Genomic DNA, 16734 nt, shown 5'->3' with positions numbered 1-16734 from the left:
ATCTGGTCCTGGGGAGTTTTTTAAGGGAGTTGATTAATAACTTGTTCTATTTCTTTTTCTGAAATGGGACTATTTAAGCAATTTACTTCCTCCTTTGTTAATCTGGGAACCCTATATTTTTGGAGGTAGTCATCAATTTCACTTAGGTTATCAAATTTATTGGCATAAAGTTGGGCAAAGTAACCCCTTATTATTTTTTCAATTTCCTCTTCATTAGTGGAAAGTTCTCCCTTTTCATTTTTAAGACTACTAATTTGATTTTCCTCTCTTATTTTTCTAATCAGATTTACCAAATGTTTATCAATTTTATTGTTTTTTTTTTCATAAAAGCAAAGTTTTATTTATTACTTCAATAGTTTTTTTACTTTCAATATTATTAATTTCTCCTTTTAATTTTAGAATTTCAAGTTTAGTTTCAATTGATCGGCGGGTTTTAATTTGACTTTTTGCCTAGCATTTTAAATTTCAAGCCCAATTCATTGATCTTCTCTTTCTCTATTTTATTCAAGTAAGCCTCTAAGGATATAAAATTTCCCCTTATTAGGGCTTTGGCTCCATCCCACAAATTTTGGTATGATGTCTCATCATTGCCATTATCTTGGGTGAAATTACTAATTGTGTCTCTAATTTGCTGTTTTACCCAATCATTCTTTAAGATGAGATTATTTAGTGTCCAAATATTTTTTCGTCTATTTACCCCTAAGTTTTTGCTGAATGTAGTTTTCATTGCATAATGATCTGAAAAGAAAACATTTACTATTTCTGCCTTCCTGCATTTAATTTTGAGGTCTTTATGTCCTAATATATGGTTAATTTTTGTATAGGCTCAATGAACTGTTGAGAAGAAAGTATACTCCATTCTGTCACCATTCGGTTTTCTCCAAAGACCTATCATATGTAATTTTACTAATATTCTATTTACCTCTTTAATTTCTTTCTTATTTGTTTTGTGATTTGATTAATCTAATTATGAGAATGCAAGATTGAGATCTCCCATTATTATAGTTTTGCTGTCTATTTCTTCTTGCAACTCTCTTAACTTATATGTTTAATAGTGATATTGTTTCATTGTCTATAGTACCCTTTAGCAAGATATAGTTTCCTTCCTTATCTCTTTTGATTAAATCAATTTTTGCTTTTGCTTGATCTGAGATAAGGATGGCTACCCCTGCTTTTTTGACTTCACCTGAAGCATAATAGATTCCTCTCCAGTCTTTTACCTTTACTCTGTATGTAATTCCCTGCTTTAAATGTGTTTCTTGTAAACAACATATTGTAGGGTTCTGACTTTTGTTCCAATCTGCTATCTGCTTCCGCTTTATGGAAGAGTTCATCCCATTCACATTTACGGTTAAAATTACTAATTCTGTATTTTCTGCCATCCTAATATCCCCAGGTTATGTTTTTCTTTTTCTTACTCCACCTTACCCCCTTCTCTCGTATTAAATTTATGGGTCCCACTTGCATTATGCAGCTCTCCCTCTTTAGGATCCCTGCTTCCTCCCTTTGAATCCCTTCCCCTTTTTTGTACCCTTCCCTTATTACTCTTTTTCCTTTTCCCTTTTCCTCTCCCACTTTTTAATGAGGTGAGACGAGATTCTCTGTAAAACAAATATGTCAATTATTTCCTCTTCGAACCAACTCTAATGAGAGTAAGATTCACACAATGTTCCTCCCCGTCTCTAAGTTCCCTCAGACATAATAGGTTTCCTTTGCCTCATCGTGTGATGTGGTTTCCCTCTTTTTATCTCCCCTTTCCCCTTTTTCTGACACTATCCCCTTTCCATTTCTACTTCCCTTTTTAAAAAAACATTATATCAGTAAAATCAAATTATACATGTGGTCTTTATGTATATCCACAACAGAAATACAATTCTCAAATGTTCATTTTACCTTTTTCTGCTTTACTTGAGTCCTATGGTTAGAGATCAATTTTTTTTGTTTAAATCTGGTTTTTTCCTTAGAAACAAATGGAATTCCTCTGTTTCATTAAATGTCCATCTTCTTCCATGGGAAAAAAAAATGCTCAGCTTAGCTGGGTAGTTTATTTTTGGCTGCATTCTAAGTTCTTTTGCCTTTCGGAATATGCGATTCCAGGCCCTTCGGTCCTTTAATGTTGAGGCAGCCAGATATTGAGTGACTTTTATTGTGGCACCTTTTTCCTGGATGTTTGTAATATTTTTTCTTTAGTCTGAAAATTTGGAAGTTTGGCCAGAATATTCCTCGGAGTCTTTATTTTAGGGCCTTTTTCAAAAGGTGTTCGATGGATTCTTTCAACGCCTATTTTATCTTCTGGTTCTATTATTTCTGGGCAGTTCTCATTGATGATTTCCTGTAAAATATTATTTAGGCTCTTTTTTTCATCACAATTTTCGGGTAGTGCAATGATCCTCAGGTTATCTGTCCTTGATATATTTTCCAGGTCTGTTGTTTTTCCAAATAAATATTTGACATTTTTTTCCAATCTTTCATTTTTTTTTTTGCTTTTGTTTGACTGATTCTTGATGTCTCAATGAATTGGTCATTTCTATTTGTTCAGTTCTGATTTTTAATGAGTTTTTTCTTCATTAGTTTTTTTTTTTAAACTTATTTTTGTATATGTCCACTTGAGTTTTTAAATGAGTTGTTTGGCTCAATGGAATTTTTTTCCATTTCATTAATTTTTTTTAGTGAGTTATTTTATTTTTCCAATTCACAACTTCTGTTTCCCTGTACTTCTTGGGAGTTTTTTATCTTTTCCGATTCACATTTCAAGAAGTTGTTGCTCTCTTGCACAGCTTCTCTTTCCTTCCCCCATTTTTCTTCTAGTTCTCTTTTAAGGTTTTTAATAGTCTCTTCTAGGAGAGCCTTTTGTGTTGGGGACCAACAATTGTCTGGAGACTGTCTGCTATTAGTCTCCTTGGGGTTGAAAACCTGCTCTCTTTCTATATACAAACTATTGATTGTCCTTTTGATTTTTTTACTCATTTTTTAAAGCCTGTAAGGTCTGCCTTCAGGGCCAGGAAGTTACCAGCTTCCTCTGCAGAGCAGTGATAGGTGTATGGATAGGTAGCTGTCCTGCCAACTGGCTACAAAGAGCAGTGAGGTACAGGAGTGCTCTGGGAAAGAGTTGCCTAACTGTAAGTAACTCAGGCCTGCAGGGCCGAGCTGGGAAAGTACCCTGCAAAGAACCCTGCTGTGCGGGTTCTTGGGTTCTTACAACTGCCCTGGGACTAGAAGCTGAGCAGTGAAAGTTTCACTATCCCAAGCCATAGCCTGCCCTGGGGTTGTGGGTATTAGTGGTTGAGCAGTGAATAGCCATGCAGGGACCGGAAGTGTCTCTGCCCTGGAACCACAGTTGTGCTGGGAAAGTTATATTGCCCCAGGCTGAGCCCCACACTGTGCAGATTAGAGGCTGCCCTGGGCTGTGCCCCCCTACTGTGCAGATTTGTAACCCCTTCTCTCCCCCCCCCCCCTCCCCGCCACCATCTCCTCCTCCCCTGCAAAAATCCCATACTGCAGGATGTGGCTGCAGGGCTGTGCTACAGGTCTGCCTGATTTACTTCCAGGGTTGGGTGGTTAAAGCCAGATCTTGGTAGGTTGTGGTGTTTTTTAGAGTACCCTCTGTTTTAGGCTTTAATTTCTCTGCCAGTTTACTGCTTTGTAATCAAGGCAGAGCAGTTAGCCTATAGCAGAATGGTCTCTATAGCTTCTCTAGCCACAGAGATCAATCCCACCAGTGGTCTGATCAGGGTTCTCCCTGACTGCGCTGGTCTGTTCCTGGCCCCTCAGGACAAATCTTTCCTGGTGATCTTCCAGATTATCTTCGGCTGGTAAGTTGTGTGCTTCTAATCTTCATGAATTTTAGCAGTCAAGCGCTATTTTTGAGGCTGGATTTAATAGTTGGTTGTGAGGGGATGAAAGGAGCTTAGAAAGTCGTATGTGCTTTCTCTGCCATCTTAGCTCGGCCCCTCAAATTTTCTATTTTGTGAACAATAATGATCTCTAGTTCTTCTTTGGTCACAAATTCCTTCCTCCGCCACAAGTCTGAGAATCCTATGTTCCTCTAATTTATTTATAATCTCGTTCTTTATGCCTAAATCATGGACCCATTTTGATCTTATCTTGGCAGACAGTGTTAAGTGTGGATCCATACCTAATTTCTGCCATACTAATTTCCAGTTTTTTCAGCACTTTTTATCAAATAATGAATTCTTATTCCAAAAGTGGGATCTTTGGGTTGCTCAAACACTAATTTGCTATAATTGTTGACTATTTTGTCCTTTGAACCTAACCTATTCCACTGACCAACTAATCTATTTCTTGGCCAATACCAAATGGTTTTGGTGACTGCTGCTTTATAATATAGTTTTAGATCAGGTACAGCTACGCCACCTTCATTTGATTTTTTTTTTTTTCATCAATTCCCTTGAACTTCTCGACCTTTTGTTCTTCCATATGAATTTTGTTGTTATTTTTTCTAGGTCATTAAAATAGTTTCTTGGGAGTCTGATTGGTGTAGCACTAAATAAATAGATTAGTTTAGGGAGTATTGTCATCTTTATTATATTTGCTCAACCTGTCCAAGAGCATTTAAAATTTTCCAATTATTTAAATTTGACTTTATTTGTGTGGAAAGTGTTTTGTAATTTTGCTCATATAAATCCATCTGGTCCTGGAGACTTTTTCTTAGGGAGTTGATTAATAGCTTGTTCTATTTCTTTTTCTAAGATGGAACAGTTTAACCAGTTTACTTCTTCCTCTGTTAATTTGGGCAAGCTATATTTTTGAAGGTATTCTTCCATTTCATTTAAGTTGTTGAATTTATTGGCATAAAGTTGGGTAAAGCAACTCGTAATTATTGCTGTAATTTCCTGTTCATTAGTGGTGAGTTCTCCCTTTTAATTTTTAAGACTAACAATTTGATTTTCCTGTTTTCTTTTTTAAATTAGATTTACTAAGGGTTTGTCTATTTTTTTTCATAGAACCAACTCTTTGTTTTATTAATTAATTCAGTAGTTTTTTTTTACTTTCAATTTTATTAATCTCTACTTTTATTTTTAGAATTTCAAGTTTAGTGTTTGATTGGAGTTTTTTAATTTGTTTCTTTTCTAGCATTTTTAGTTGCAAGCCCAATTCATTGACCTTTTCTTTTTCTTTTTATGCAAGTAGGCCTTTAGAGAGATATGAAATTTCCCCTTATTACTGCTTTGGCTGCATCCCACACATTTGGTATGATGTCTCATTATTGTCATTTTCTTGGATGAAGTTATTAATTATGTCTATGATTTGCTGTTTCACCCCATCATTTTTAGTATTAGATTATTTAGTTTCCAATTATTTTTTGGTCTATTTTCCCCTGGCTTTTTATTGAATGTAATTTTCATTGCATTGTGGTCTGAAAAGGATGCATTTACTATTTCTGCTTTATTTCATTTGCATTTAAGGTTTTAAAATCCTAATATATGGTCAATTTTTGTATAGATTCCATGAACTGCTGAAAAGAAAGTGTACTCCTTTCTGTCTCCATTTCGTTTTCTCCAGAGATCTATCATATCTAACTTGTCTAGATTTCTATTTACCTCTTTGACGTCTTTCTTATTTATTTTGTGGTTTGATTTATCTAATTCTGAGAGTGCAAAGTTCAGATCTCCCACTATTATAGTTTTGCTGTCTATTTCTTCTTGCAGCTCTCTTAATTTCTCTTTTAAGAATTTAGATGCTACATCACTTGGTGCATAAATGTTTAATATTGATATTGCTTCATTATCTATGCTACCCTTTAGCAAGATAAAGTGCCCTTCCTTATCTCTTTTAATTAGATCAATTTTTTCTTTTGCTTGATCTGAGATCAGAATGGCTACCTCTGCTTTTTTGACTTTACCTGAAGTGATCTGCTCCAATCTTTTACCTTTACTCTGTATGTATCACCTTGCTTCAAGTGTGTTTCTTGTAAACAACATATTGTAGGATTCTCACTTCTAATCTAGTCTGCTAAGTGCTTCCTCGTTTTGGGGGAGTTTACCCCATTAACATTTATGGTTAAAATTACCAATTCTGCATTACTTGCCATCTTGTTAACCCCTGCTTATGCTTTTCTCCTTTCCTTCCCTCTTAACCCTCTCCCCAGCATTAAACTTGCACCATTTGCTCCTCACAGCCTTCCCTTTTTAGTATTCTTTTCCCCACCTTAGAGTTCCTCCCTGTATCTTACCCCTTCTCCTCACAATTTCTGTATTCCCTTCCTCTTACCTTACTCCTTCCCTTTTCCCTTTTCCTTTCTCACTTTTCAATGAGGTAGAAGAAGTTTCACCATAAATCGAATATCTAATATTTTTCTCTTTAAGCCAGTTCTGATGAGAGTAAGATACCCACAATGTTCATCCCCCTCCATTCTTTCTCTGAGATATAATAGCTTTCCTGTCCTTCTTTGTGAGATGTAGTACTTCCACTTTACTCTTTTTGTGGTACAGTTTCCTTTACACCTCTAGTTTCTAGAACAAATTATACATGTATTCTTTATATATCTTCATAACAGAAATATAGGTCCCAAGATTTCTTTTTACCTTTTTAGGTTTCTCTTGAGATCTATATTTGGAAATCAAAGTTCTTGTTTAGTTCCAGTTTTTTCTTCAGAAATAGATGAAATTCCCCCATTTCATTGAATGTCCATCTTCTTCCCTGGAAAAAAAAATGCTCCTTTTGGCTGGGTAAGTTATTTTTGGCTGCATACCAAGTTCCTTAGCCTTTTGGGATATCAGATTCTAGGCCCTTTGATCTTTTAATGTGGACACTGCTAGATTCTGAGTAATCCTTATTATAGCTCCTCTATATTTGAATTGCTTTTTTCTAGCAACTTATAATATTTTTTCCTTGGTCTGATAGTTCTGGAATTTAGCCACTATATTTCTTGGTGTTTTGATTTTAGGGTCCCTTTCAGTAGGTGATTGATGAATTCTTTCAATGTCTATTTTACCCTCTGTTTCTATAACATCTGGAAAATAGTGTCCAGGCTCTTTGTTTCATCATGTTTTTCAGGAAGTCCAATATTTCTCAGATTATCTCTCCTAGATCTATTTTCCAGGTCTGTTATTTTCCCAAGAAGGTATTTGACATTTTTTCCATTGTTTCATTTTTTTGGTTTTGTTTGACTGATTCTTGGTGTCTCCTTGAATCATTCAATTCTATTTGTTCAATTCTGATTTTTAATGAATTATTTTCTTCACTCACTTTTAAAATATCCTTTTCTAATTGTTCAATTGAGTTTTTAAGTGAGTTGTTTTGTTCTATGGAACTTTTTTCCACTTCACCTATTTTATTTTTTAGAGAACTATTTTCTTTTTCTAATTCATTAATTCTGCTTTTTAAGGATTTGATTTCTTTATCCACTCTATCTTTAAATGAGTGGGATGACTCATACAGACTCTCTTGCCAAGCTTCCCTTTCCTTTTCTCATTTTTCTTCTAGCTCTCTTGTGAGAGCCTTTTAAATTTCTTCTATGAGATTTCTGATTGTTGAGGACCAGATCATATTCCCCTTTGGGGATTCATCTATAGACAGTCTGTTTTTAGTCTCCTCAGGGTTTAAAGTGTGCTCTTTATCCATATAGAAGGTATCAATAGTTAGAGCCCATTTTAATTTTTTGCTCATTTTGTCAAAGAAGAATCAAAGAAAACAAATTAACAACAACAACAACAAAAAAGTAACAAACGCAGTCTGCTTTTCTTTGGGGGGGTGGGGTGGGGCTGGATGGTATTACTGAGTTTCCTTTATAGACTGCAGGGGGTAGCAGTGAGGCATAGCAGAACAGCAATGACTGTGCTGTGTATGCACTCTGAGATTCTGAGAGGGTGCTGAGACACTCCAGGTGGGTGTGGACAGGTCCCAAGAGACCCTAGCTTTTTGGGGTTATAGTCTTTACCCCCTGTGTTTATAGCTTTCTGTGCTGATCTACTGGTTTACTACCAGGGCAAAGTGGCCATACTGTGGTAAAATTCTCCCTGAAGAAACGGCTGAGATCACATCCTACCCCCTTTCCAGTCTGCTCAGTGTGAGCTGCCTGCCATACTCTTGCTAGCTGCCTGTCTTCAGTCTGTGCTTGATCTAACCATACCCACCCATGAGCTTTTCTGAAGAATTTCAAGGATATCTTCTATTGGTAATTATTTGTGTTTTTTTTCAGTCAAGTGTTAATTTGGAGGCCTTGTCATGAAATAAAGTATTCTGAGAGCAAAGAAGAAGTTTAAGTAGAGACGTGTGTCCTTTCCTCCATCTTGGTCAGAAGTCCCATGAATTTTTAAAAACACATTTTCCTGAGTGTATTTCAATATAAATGATTTGCTTTGCATTCCTCTGTATTTTAGTTTATGGATCTAGAAATATTATTTTGAAAAGGGATTATCTTTACTAGACTTCCAAAGGGTCCATGACACAAGAAAGGATAAAAAATTCTTTTTAAAGTATCACTTTGAGAAATGGTAGAGGAAAAATTCACAACTCTTGATGTAGACTGAAATATAGCATTCCAATTTTTAATTAACTACTAAATATCATTGTGAATTTTGACAGATGCATACATAGAAAACAGGAAAATTTTTACTTCTTGGGGACATTTTTCCAATCGAGCACACTTTCACCATAGCCATAAGTATTTTACCATGCAATCAGACTACCCCAAGCTATCTCCATAAGTGAGTTGATGAGTGTGTTTATTCCCAAGGAAGCAAAATATGCAAATAAATCTCATGCATAAGATGTTTGTGTTTCTTGTGGAATACAGAGGCATGTCACTACAACTGCAGTATCGTTTCCCCAGTGAAGAAAGCAAGATGTGTCCATCTGTTTTCCAAATTCTTACAAGGATTTCCTGGCTCTTTTTCTATCCCAAGGTCTATAAATAAGTCAAGTGTCACTCTCAGCAGCCATTTCAAGGTCAGACGGATACACTATTCAGCATAATCAACAAGATAGTGTTGGGGGATTTTGACCTCCCAGAATGACGTGTCTTATGACATGTTCAAAGCTTGGGAAAATTAAATATGCCTATTTCCATATAGATTTCCCAATGAAGAGTTTCTCCTCATTGCCAACAAATGATAGATTTGTAAGTTTAGGAGAACTTTGGTATTTCAACCAAAATTCTCATTTCTTTCCATTCTTTAGATAGTAAATGGTTAGATACCCCATTGATATGTACTATTAGAAGAGTGCAAATGTATTTGAGAGGAAGCTTTGGTGGGGATTCAAGAAGAAGATAGGAAGATAAGAATTGATGGGAACAGGCAGCTAGTGATCAGTGGGGTCTTATGGAAACAGTCTGCTCTTTCCATATGATCTGCTATAGACACTGAAATCCTCCTCCAAATTACTGAGGTCCAGTTGCCCTGGATAACTACTTCTAGTTGCCCCAGGGACTCTATGGTTTTTAAATTCATTTAGCACCCTCCATACTGGCACTGCTTTTACTCTCTCTCCTTAATTATGAATGTTTTGTCATGCTGAGCTAGTATAAAACAAATAGGCCACTCAACTTGTTTCTCAACTCACTTCTTTTCTCTTTGTGAGTGCTGAGATCTAGAGATGGAAAGGGGGAGGGGGGAATTTAATTGTTTATTGTGAATTACTTATGAGGGAAGGTCTGAAAAGATATTGCAGCTCTAATAGACTATTAAATACATAATTGCATTAGTGAGCCAATGCAATTGGCTAAGGCTGAAATGAAATTAAAGTCTTCTTTTCCCACCCATCTCACTTCCCTTCCCAACAACAAAATACCATTTCAAAGTCATAAAAGACACAGTCAGGTAGCAAGAAGGCATCAGGAAAGACAGGTCTCCCTCTTGATGCTCTCTTGTGACCCTGGAGCTATGAGCCATCCTTAGTTCAGGTGATGACAGTAGGTCCCCGACGACCTGTCCTCTCATGGATCTGAGAAATTTTCAAAGCAATAGCTATGAGAGGACTCAGCACAGCCTGAAATGGAAAAAAAAACATGGTAAACAAAGTTGTATTCATTCTTATTTTATATTAAATTGCTTGGTTATTAATTAACCTAGCAATTAAAATAAAAATTGATAGGTTATACAGTATGGGCAGCAAGGTGGCACAGTTGATAAAAATACTGAAACTGGAGTTAGGAAGATCTGAGTTTTAATCCTGTACCAGATAATAACAGCTGTGTGACTTTGAGCAAGTCACTTAGCCTCTGCCTCAGTATCTTCATTTATAAAATAAAGATGATAATAGGTTGGAATAACAGCATACAGATATGGTATTGAAAGGGTGAGCTAGAATACTTTGGTGGATCTATCAGGTCCAGTGGACTTTAACTATTCCCTCTCACTACATAATGCTGGCTTTAGGCTAAACGAATATGTAGCCCAAAGTCAAGAAAGGAAGGGATGGCTAAGACTTTAAGCATAAGCAAAAGACAAGAGATTCAGGAGTATAAATCAGAATCCTAGCTTTGAGTAGTTTAAGGCTAGTTATGAGCACTGGCATAGGCTGAATGCTATTAAGAGCCTAGGACACCAACCCCTGAGGGCAGAGACCCTATAACAATACAGGGTTTCTGTCATGGAAGTGGGTCATTCAGCAGCTTTCTATTCTAGTTGGTTCATCTTAAAAATTAAATTCTAAAAAAAGTTGTTTCTTCCTTTGGCATCCAAGAAGCTTGTTTACTAGAGTTAAGAATAGAGTGAATGACATCTACAAGTAAGGTATTAATTTGTCTTTCAAAAGGTGATATATACTAAGTACTTTCACTAACAGTTTATTTAAGGAAGAGACAACTGAGTTCAAATTCAGCCTCAGACTTTGACAAATGGATTTACTGGAGAAGAAAATTTTCATTATTTACATCTTGGACACCCCTGAAATTATCTAAGACACAACTTTGAGAATCTGCACAAAACTTTCTAGCTACCTCATCTTCCCCTTATTAAACCTACTTCTAAAGCCCAATGGGATGTAAATTTTCATTTCCTAAAAAAATTGTTTCAATTGCAACAAGAAGAAAGTGCAAAATCATACTATGGCAACAATAGTTAACTACAGAACTATACTATATTTACAGAAAAAAAATACAGTTGAATAATGTGACTTATTTGTCTCAAATGATGATGTTTCAATTGACTTTAATTCAGCCAACATTTTTTTAGCATCTGCTATATATGAGTACTATCCTCAATTCTAGACATAAAAAAAGAAAATGAATTTACATCCCATTGGGCTTTAGGGGAAGTAGGTTTAATAAAAGGAAGGTAAGAGATAGCTAGAGGGTTTTGTGTAGGTTCTCAAAGTTGTGTCTTAGATACTTTGAGGAGTATCCAAAATATAAACAATGAAAATAATTATTTTATATTAAGCAAATATATGTATGAAAAGATGAAATGAACATGCAGCCTAGCATAAAAGAAGTTCAGAACTCTGATTTCAAGCAGCTCAAATTGCAGATTCAGTTCAGTTTGTCACTTTACATTCTATTTTACTCCTATCTTTTCTTTTTGCTCCCTTATTTTTCACTAAAGATTTCTTTCACCATATCATAGCCAGATTTTTGTTTGTACCATTATTGCTCTGTGAATTGATGGGACTATTCTGAATAGACAAATAGATTGGAGATAGATGGATGGATGGATAAATCTAGATAAATTTGATGTGTTGTTTAGTCATATTTTCAGTCACATTCAACTCTTTGTGATCCCATTTGGAGTTTTCTTGGCAAAGAGAGTCTAGTGGTTTGCCATTTCCTACTCCAGCTCATTTTACAGATGAGGAAATTGAGGAAAACAGCATTGAGGACTTACCCAGAATTACATAGTTAGAGAAGTGCCTTGGGATTAGAAAAGTGCCTTGGGATGGATTTGAACTTAGGAAGAGTCTACCTAACTCCAGGCCCATCACTATAGCCACCGCAGCACATTGATAGATAGATATGATAGATAGATAGAGGGCTGGATGAATGCATAGATAGATAGATAGATGATAGATTGATGTATAATACACACACACATATATATATATATATACATATATATATATATATATGATAGATGGATGTATACATAGATAGATAGGCAAAATAGAGAGATAGACAAAGAGAGAAATCAAGCCTTTCTTAAGCATGAATGGTAATTCATAGTGCACTTTTACCCTTGGGTACCTAACACAATGTCTTGACCAAGAAATTAATTGCTCAAGGAATATCTATGGACTGAATTAATAGGGGTCCGAAGAGAAGGAAGGAGGCTAAAAAGTATGTTTGCATTGTAAGAAGTACCATCTAAGGCAGAATGAAATTAACTATACAAGGTCAAGGAAAGTGATAGGACCTGTTATTAGGGAACTACCAAGTGAGGAAAGGCCATCTATGGAAGTTGGCAGCTTCATTTCATCTTAAATAGTTGCCTATAGCATTGAGAAGTTAAGGACTTGCCTGGGGTCATATAGCCAGTATGTGTCATAGGCAGAACTCGAACCCAGATCTTTCTGATTCTGAGATCAGCTATATATCTATTACACCACTCTGCCCATTGATTTTTTAAGAGGTGGAGAAGGGAAAAGGAAATGATCTATGCAAAATCCCTGAGAGGTAAGAAAGCAGATGGTGGAAAAGAGAGGAAAGCAGTATTTCTTTTTTCGTTGTTTTTCAGTTATGTCCAATTTTTTTGTAACCTCATTTATGGTTATTTTGATTTGCCATTTCCTTCCTGAGCTCATTTGACAGATGGGGAAACAGGCTAAATAAGTGGATAAAACAAAGGAAAAATCAGTGGAGAAAGACACTTAAGTTTTCTAATTCTTAAGCAGCAGCACTACTAATTGGAAAGTCAAGCCAATAAAATTCTGATGAATAATAATTAAATTCATTCAATTTTTTTTTATTCAGCACTATTTGGGGAAATATATGCTTATTCTGAAATGTAACTAAAATTAACAATATCACTTTCCTGGAATTTTTTTTAGACTTTCCATAATGGTCTAAATGCTAGCCAAGAGGAGGAAAAATATTTTTTCCTCCAAAGCTATAAGCCTAAAGAATCATATTCTGACTCTATCATCAACATCTCAAAGTTTAAAGTCATTCCTAATTACATTGACCTTCAAATCCACAGATATTTTTAAGAATCAAGTATAATGTATCCAGAAACTAAGTCTTAAGAATTCCAGGTTGATTATCAGTTTATAGGGTTCTAGGTTTCCAGAAATAAAGTAAATTATCCCCCAACAGTATAATACACTGAAATGGAAATACTGAATATGGGAGCAATTTACATCTATTATAAATCAACTCATTATCATCTGAAAGAAAATGCCATTTTTCCATAGTGTAAGCCTATTTAGCAGTCTTGAATTGGAATAGGCCTGAAGTTGTTAATCAATATGGACATTGTAAAAGATTAGTGAGGATAAAGTGAAACAAAATTAAATTGCTCCTGGCTCACATGGACTGAATTATTTCTCAAAATACAAAGCTGTCCAAAAGTCCTTGTGTGAAGAAAGGGGGAAGGGATGTTATTTCAAAGTTTGAAGTGAATAAAACATTCCAAAAAAAACTTGAGCAGAACTAAAAAGAAGCTATAGTTTTGAACATGCTCAGCAGTAACAAGCCTAACAAAAACCAGACTGGCCAGACAAGGTCTATTTTTTTTTAATTTACCCTTTCCTGCCTTTGATAATTGTTTTGGAATTCCAGGAGCTGGATAGCATTTAGATGACAAATCCAAACACAAATGAAAGTATATGAAGTGGCTTTTTTCTTTATTCAAATATAAGCTCTATTTGGCTTTAAGAGCACAGGAGTTGTGTCAAGATAGAGAGAAGAAAGAGAGATGCTCTAATCTGACAAGAGATATATTTACTCATACATCTGAAAGATATTAAGGGAAATCCTACTGTCCTCTTTGAATATAAATGAGCTGATGCTACTAATTTGCAAACGAGGCATAAATACTCTTTTCTATATCCCTCTCCTTTCCACCTTCCTTTTGAGAAGAGCTAGATTCTTCCAAAAGCTGAGACCAACCAGGAGATCATCACAACCCCTGTATAGTTTGGAGTAAATAGAAAGTTGAACCAAATTCCTGTGAAGATAAGAACTGTGGACCAAAACAGGACAATCAACAACCAGGTGGACAGTTACATAACTGAAAAGTTAAAAAGTGGAAATCTATATCTGAAATCTTTGAGCATACCCTAGGATGTGTGTGATGGCTCCATACTCCAAAGTCCAATAGAGTTCCTTTAGCTGGAGAGCTTATGGTACCACTGCCTTACTGATGATTGGAAATCTGGACAGCTTCAGCCACTGCCATCATGCTGTAGAATTTGTTATTATTATCCTGTAAATTTCTGTGGATGCTATTATTATTTCATTGACTTTTCCCCCTTCCCAAACTATAATTTAAAAAGGGGTAGACTCAATATTTGAAATAGCAACATCTTTATCCTTTGTTGCTCCCACATATCTCTCTTTTGGGAGGATATTTACTGAGTATGAGAGCTTGCTTTTATGAAGAATATGCATGGGGACATCAAGAGAAACTAAAATCAAGTTCATTGCTATAAAATGGTCAACAGAAACGAGATTGCATAATTAAAACCAGAATTAAATTAAAACAACTGGAGGCTTCTACTCTGCATTTTTTTCAGTCTTGAAAGACTCACCTTAAACACCTTGCCAACATTTGGTTTATGATTTGTTTTATATTCCTTTATGAATTCCAAAGGAACATTTCCATGATGTAAATCACTACAGTCAGTTTTTATTTTCTTTAAAGAGTGACTTATATTTGGAATAATAATGACACTTACCTCATAGGGTTGCTATGAAGACAAAATGAGATAATATTATAAAGTGCTTTGTAAACCTTAAATTTCAAGAAATGAATCAGTCAGCTAAAGTAAATATCTTTTGGAGAACGATTGCCCACATCAGGGATCTCCTTGACATTTATATCGATCTTTTCTCACTCTTAATCTGCTCCCTATCCCATGTGCATTGGTGTCATTCAATTAAGATTTCAAGTGTCCAGAGAAGTTAAAGTTACAGCATTTCCAAATTAATGATGATAGTTTGCATGGGCCTGTGCTTTCCATCTAATTCATTAGGATAAATGAGTAGGTAAAAGGATTAAGGGATATGGTGTGGAGTTAAGGGATGTAAGGAAATGAATATGATTTTTGATGGAGAGTCCAGTGGCTTAAAAGCCAGAAGACCTGAGTTCTAATCCCAATTCTGTCACCAAGAATGTGACCTCGGTCAGACACTGAGTTTCTATATTAATATACATTAATATTAATATTAATATATTAATAACAGAATCCTGTCATGGGATAAAATAAGATCACAAACATCCAAAGTTTTTAGTTCTGTGAGGGAAAAGGAGATTAAAATCAAAGGCATTATGTCTAAGTGTAGAAAATAAGTTCTTCCATTCTTTATATGGGTACTCTCCCCAGTTCAATCAATCAGCTAGGAGAATATAATCAGATCTCAGGTGGATAATACAATGCATAGATTTCCTGACTTTGGAAGTTATTCTTTTGTTAGTTTCTAAAGTAGCAAGTAAGTTGTAGAAGCACATTGGAAAGAAGACAAAAGGATTTCCTTTAAATGCTACCCGAGACCATCAGAAAGACCCCATTTACCAGGATTTGCCATATCTAGTAACTATAAAGGTACTGAGAAGAGGATTAAAAGAAAGACATGTCACTGTGATCAAAACAATGATCCAAAAGAATTTCAAATGACAAATGATGAAGGCTATGTACCTCCAGAGAGGGAAAACTGAAATATAATTTTCTAATTTTTAAAAAATTCTTTTTTGTTGATAAATGGTCAAAGGATAGGAACAGACAATTTTCAGATGATGAAATTGAAACTAATGCCCATCCATTGGAGAATGGTTGGGGAAATTGTGGTATATGAATGTTATGGAATATTATTGTTCTGTAAGAAATGACCAGCAGGATGAATACAGAGACTTGGAGAGACTTACATGAACTGATGCTAAGTGAAATGAGCAGAAGCAAGAGATCATTATATACTTCAACAATGATACTGTATGAAGATGTATTCTGATGGAAGTGGATTTCTTTGACAAAGAGACCTAATTCAGTTTCAATTGATCAATGATGGACAGAAGCAGTTACACCCAAAGAAAGAACACTGGGAAATGAATGTAAACTGTTTGCATTTTTGTTTTTTTCCTGGGTTATTTTTACTTTCTGAATCCAATTCTCCCTGTGCAACAAGAGAACTGTTTGGTTCTGCACACATATATTGTATCTAGGATATACTGCGACATATTCAACATATATAGGACTGCTTGCCATCTAGGGGAGGGAGTGGAGGGAGAGAGGGGAAAAATCGGAACAGAAGTGAGTGCAAGGGATAATGTTGTAAAAAATTGCCCTGGCATGGGTTCTGTCAATAAAAAGTTATTATAATAAATTTTAAAAAATTCTTTTTTGGGGGATGGGGGAGTGGAGCCAAGATGGCAGAGAAGACACACATGACATTCTAAACTCCTCTCATACCCTCAGTACTAATTACTAAATTCAGCCTCAAAAATAGTGCTTCACTGGTAAAATTCATGAAGATTGGAAGTACAACTTACCAGCCGAAGAAAATCTGGAAGAACGCAGAAAAGGTTTGTCTTGAGTGACAGAAGCAAGCCAATGCAAGTAGGGGATAGAACCAGAGGCTAGCATACAGAGCGGACTGGGGCGGGGGTGGTCTCTGTGGCTGGA

The 16734-nt window shown here is 35.5% G+C and overlaps 1 protein-coding gene across 1 annotated transcript in view; it reads right to left on the bottom strand.

Annotated features, from left to right (window-relative positions):
- Positions 1-8484: 8484 nt before the first annotated feature.
- PGM5 (phosphoglucomutase 5) overlaps positions 8485-16734 on the bottom strand; it is a 288406-nt gene continuing 280156 nt past the window's right edge. The window contains exon 11 of the mRNA XM_031943510.1: positions 8485-9951. Coding sequence (XP_031799370.1) covers positions 9862-9951 — 90 coding nt within the window. The 3' untranslated portion in view covers positions 8485-9861. The remainder of the gene's footprint in view (positions 9952-16734) is intronic.

This window comes from Sarcophilus harrisii, chromosome 1 (assembly GCF_902635505.1).
Source record: "Sarcophilus harrisii chromosome 1, mSarHar1.11, whole genome shotgun sequence".
Taxonomy (NCBI): Eukaryota; Metazoa; Chordata; class Mammalia; order Dasyuromorphia; family Dasyuridae; genus Sarcophilus; species Sarcophilus harrisii.
The sequence above is the reverse complement of the archived record's forward strand: the minus strand, read 5'-3'. Positions and strand labels throughout refer to the sequence as shown.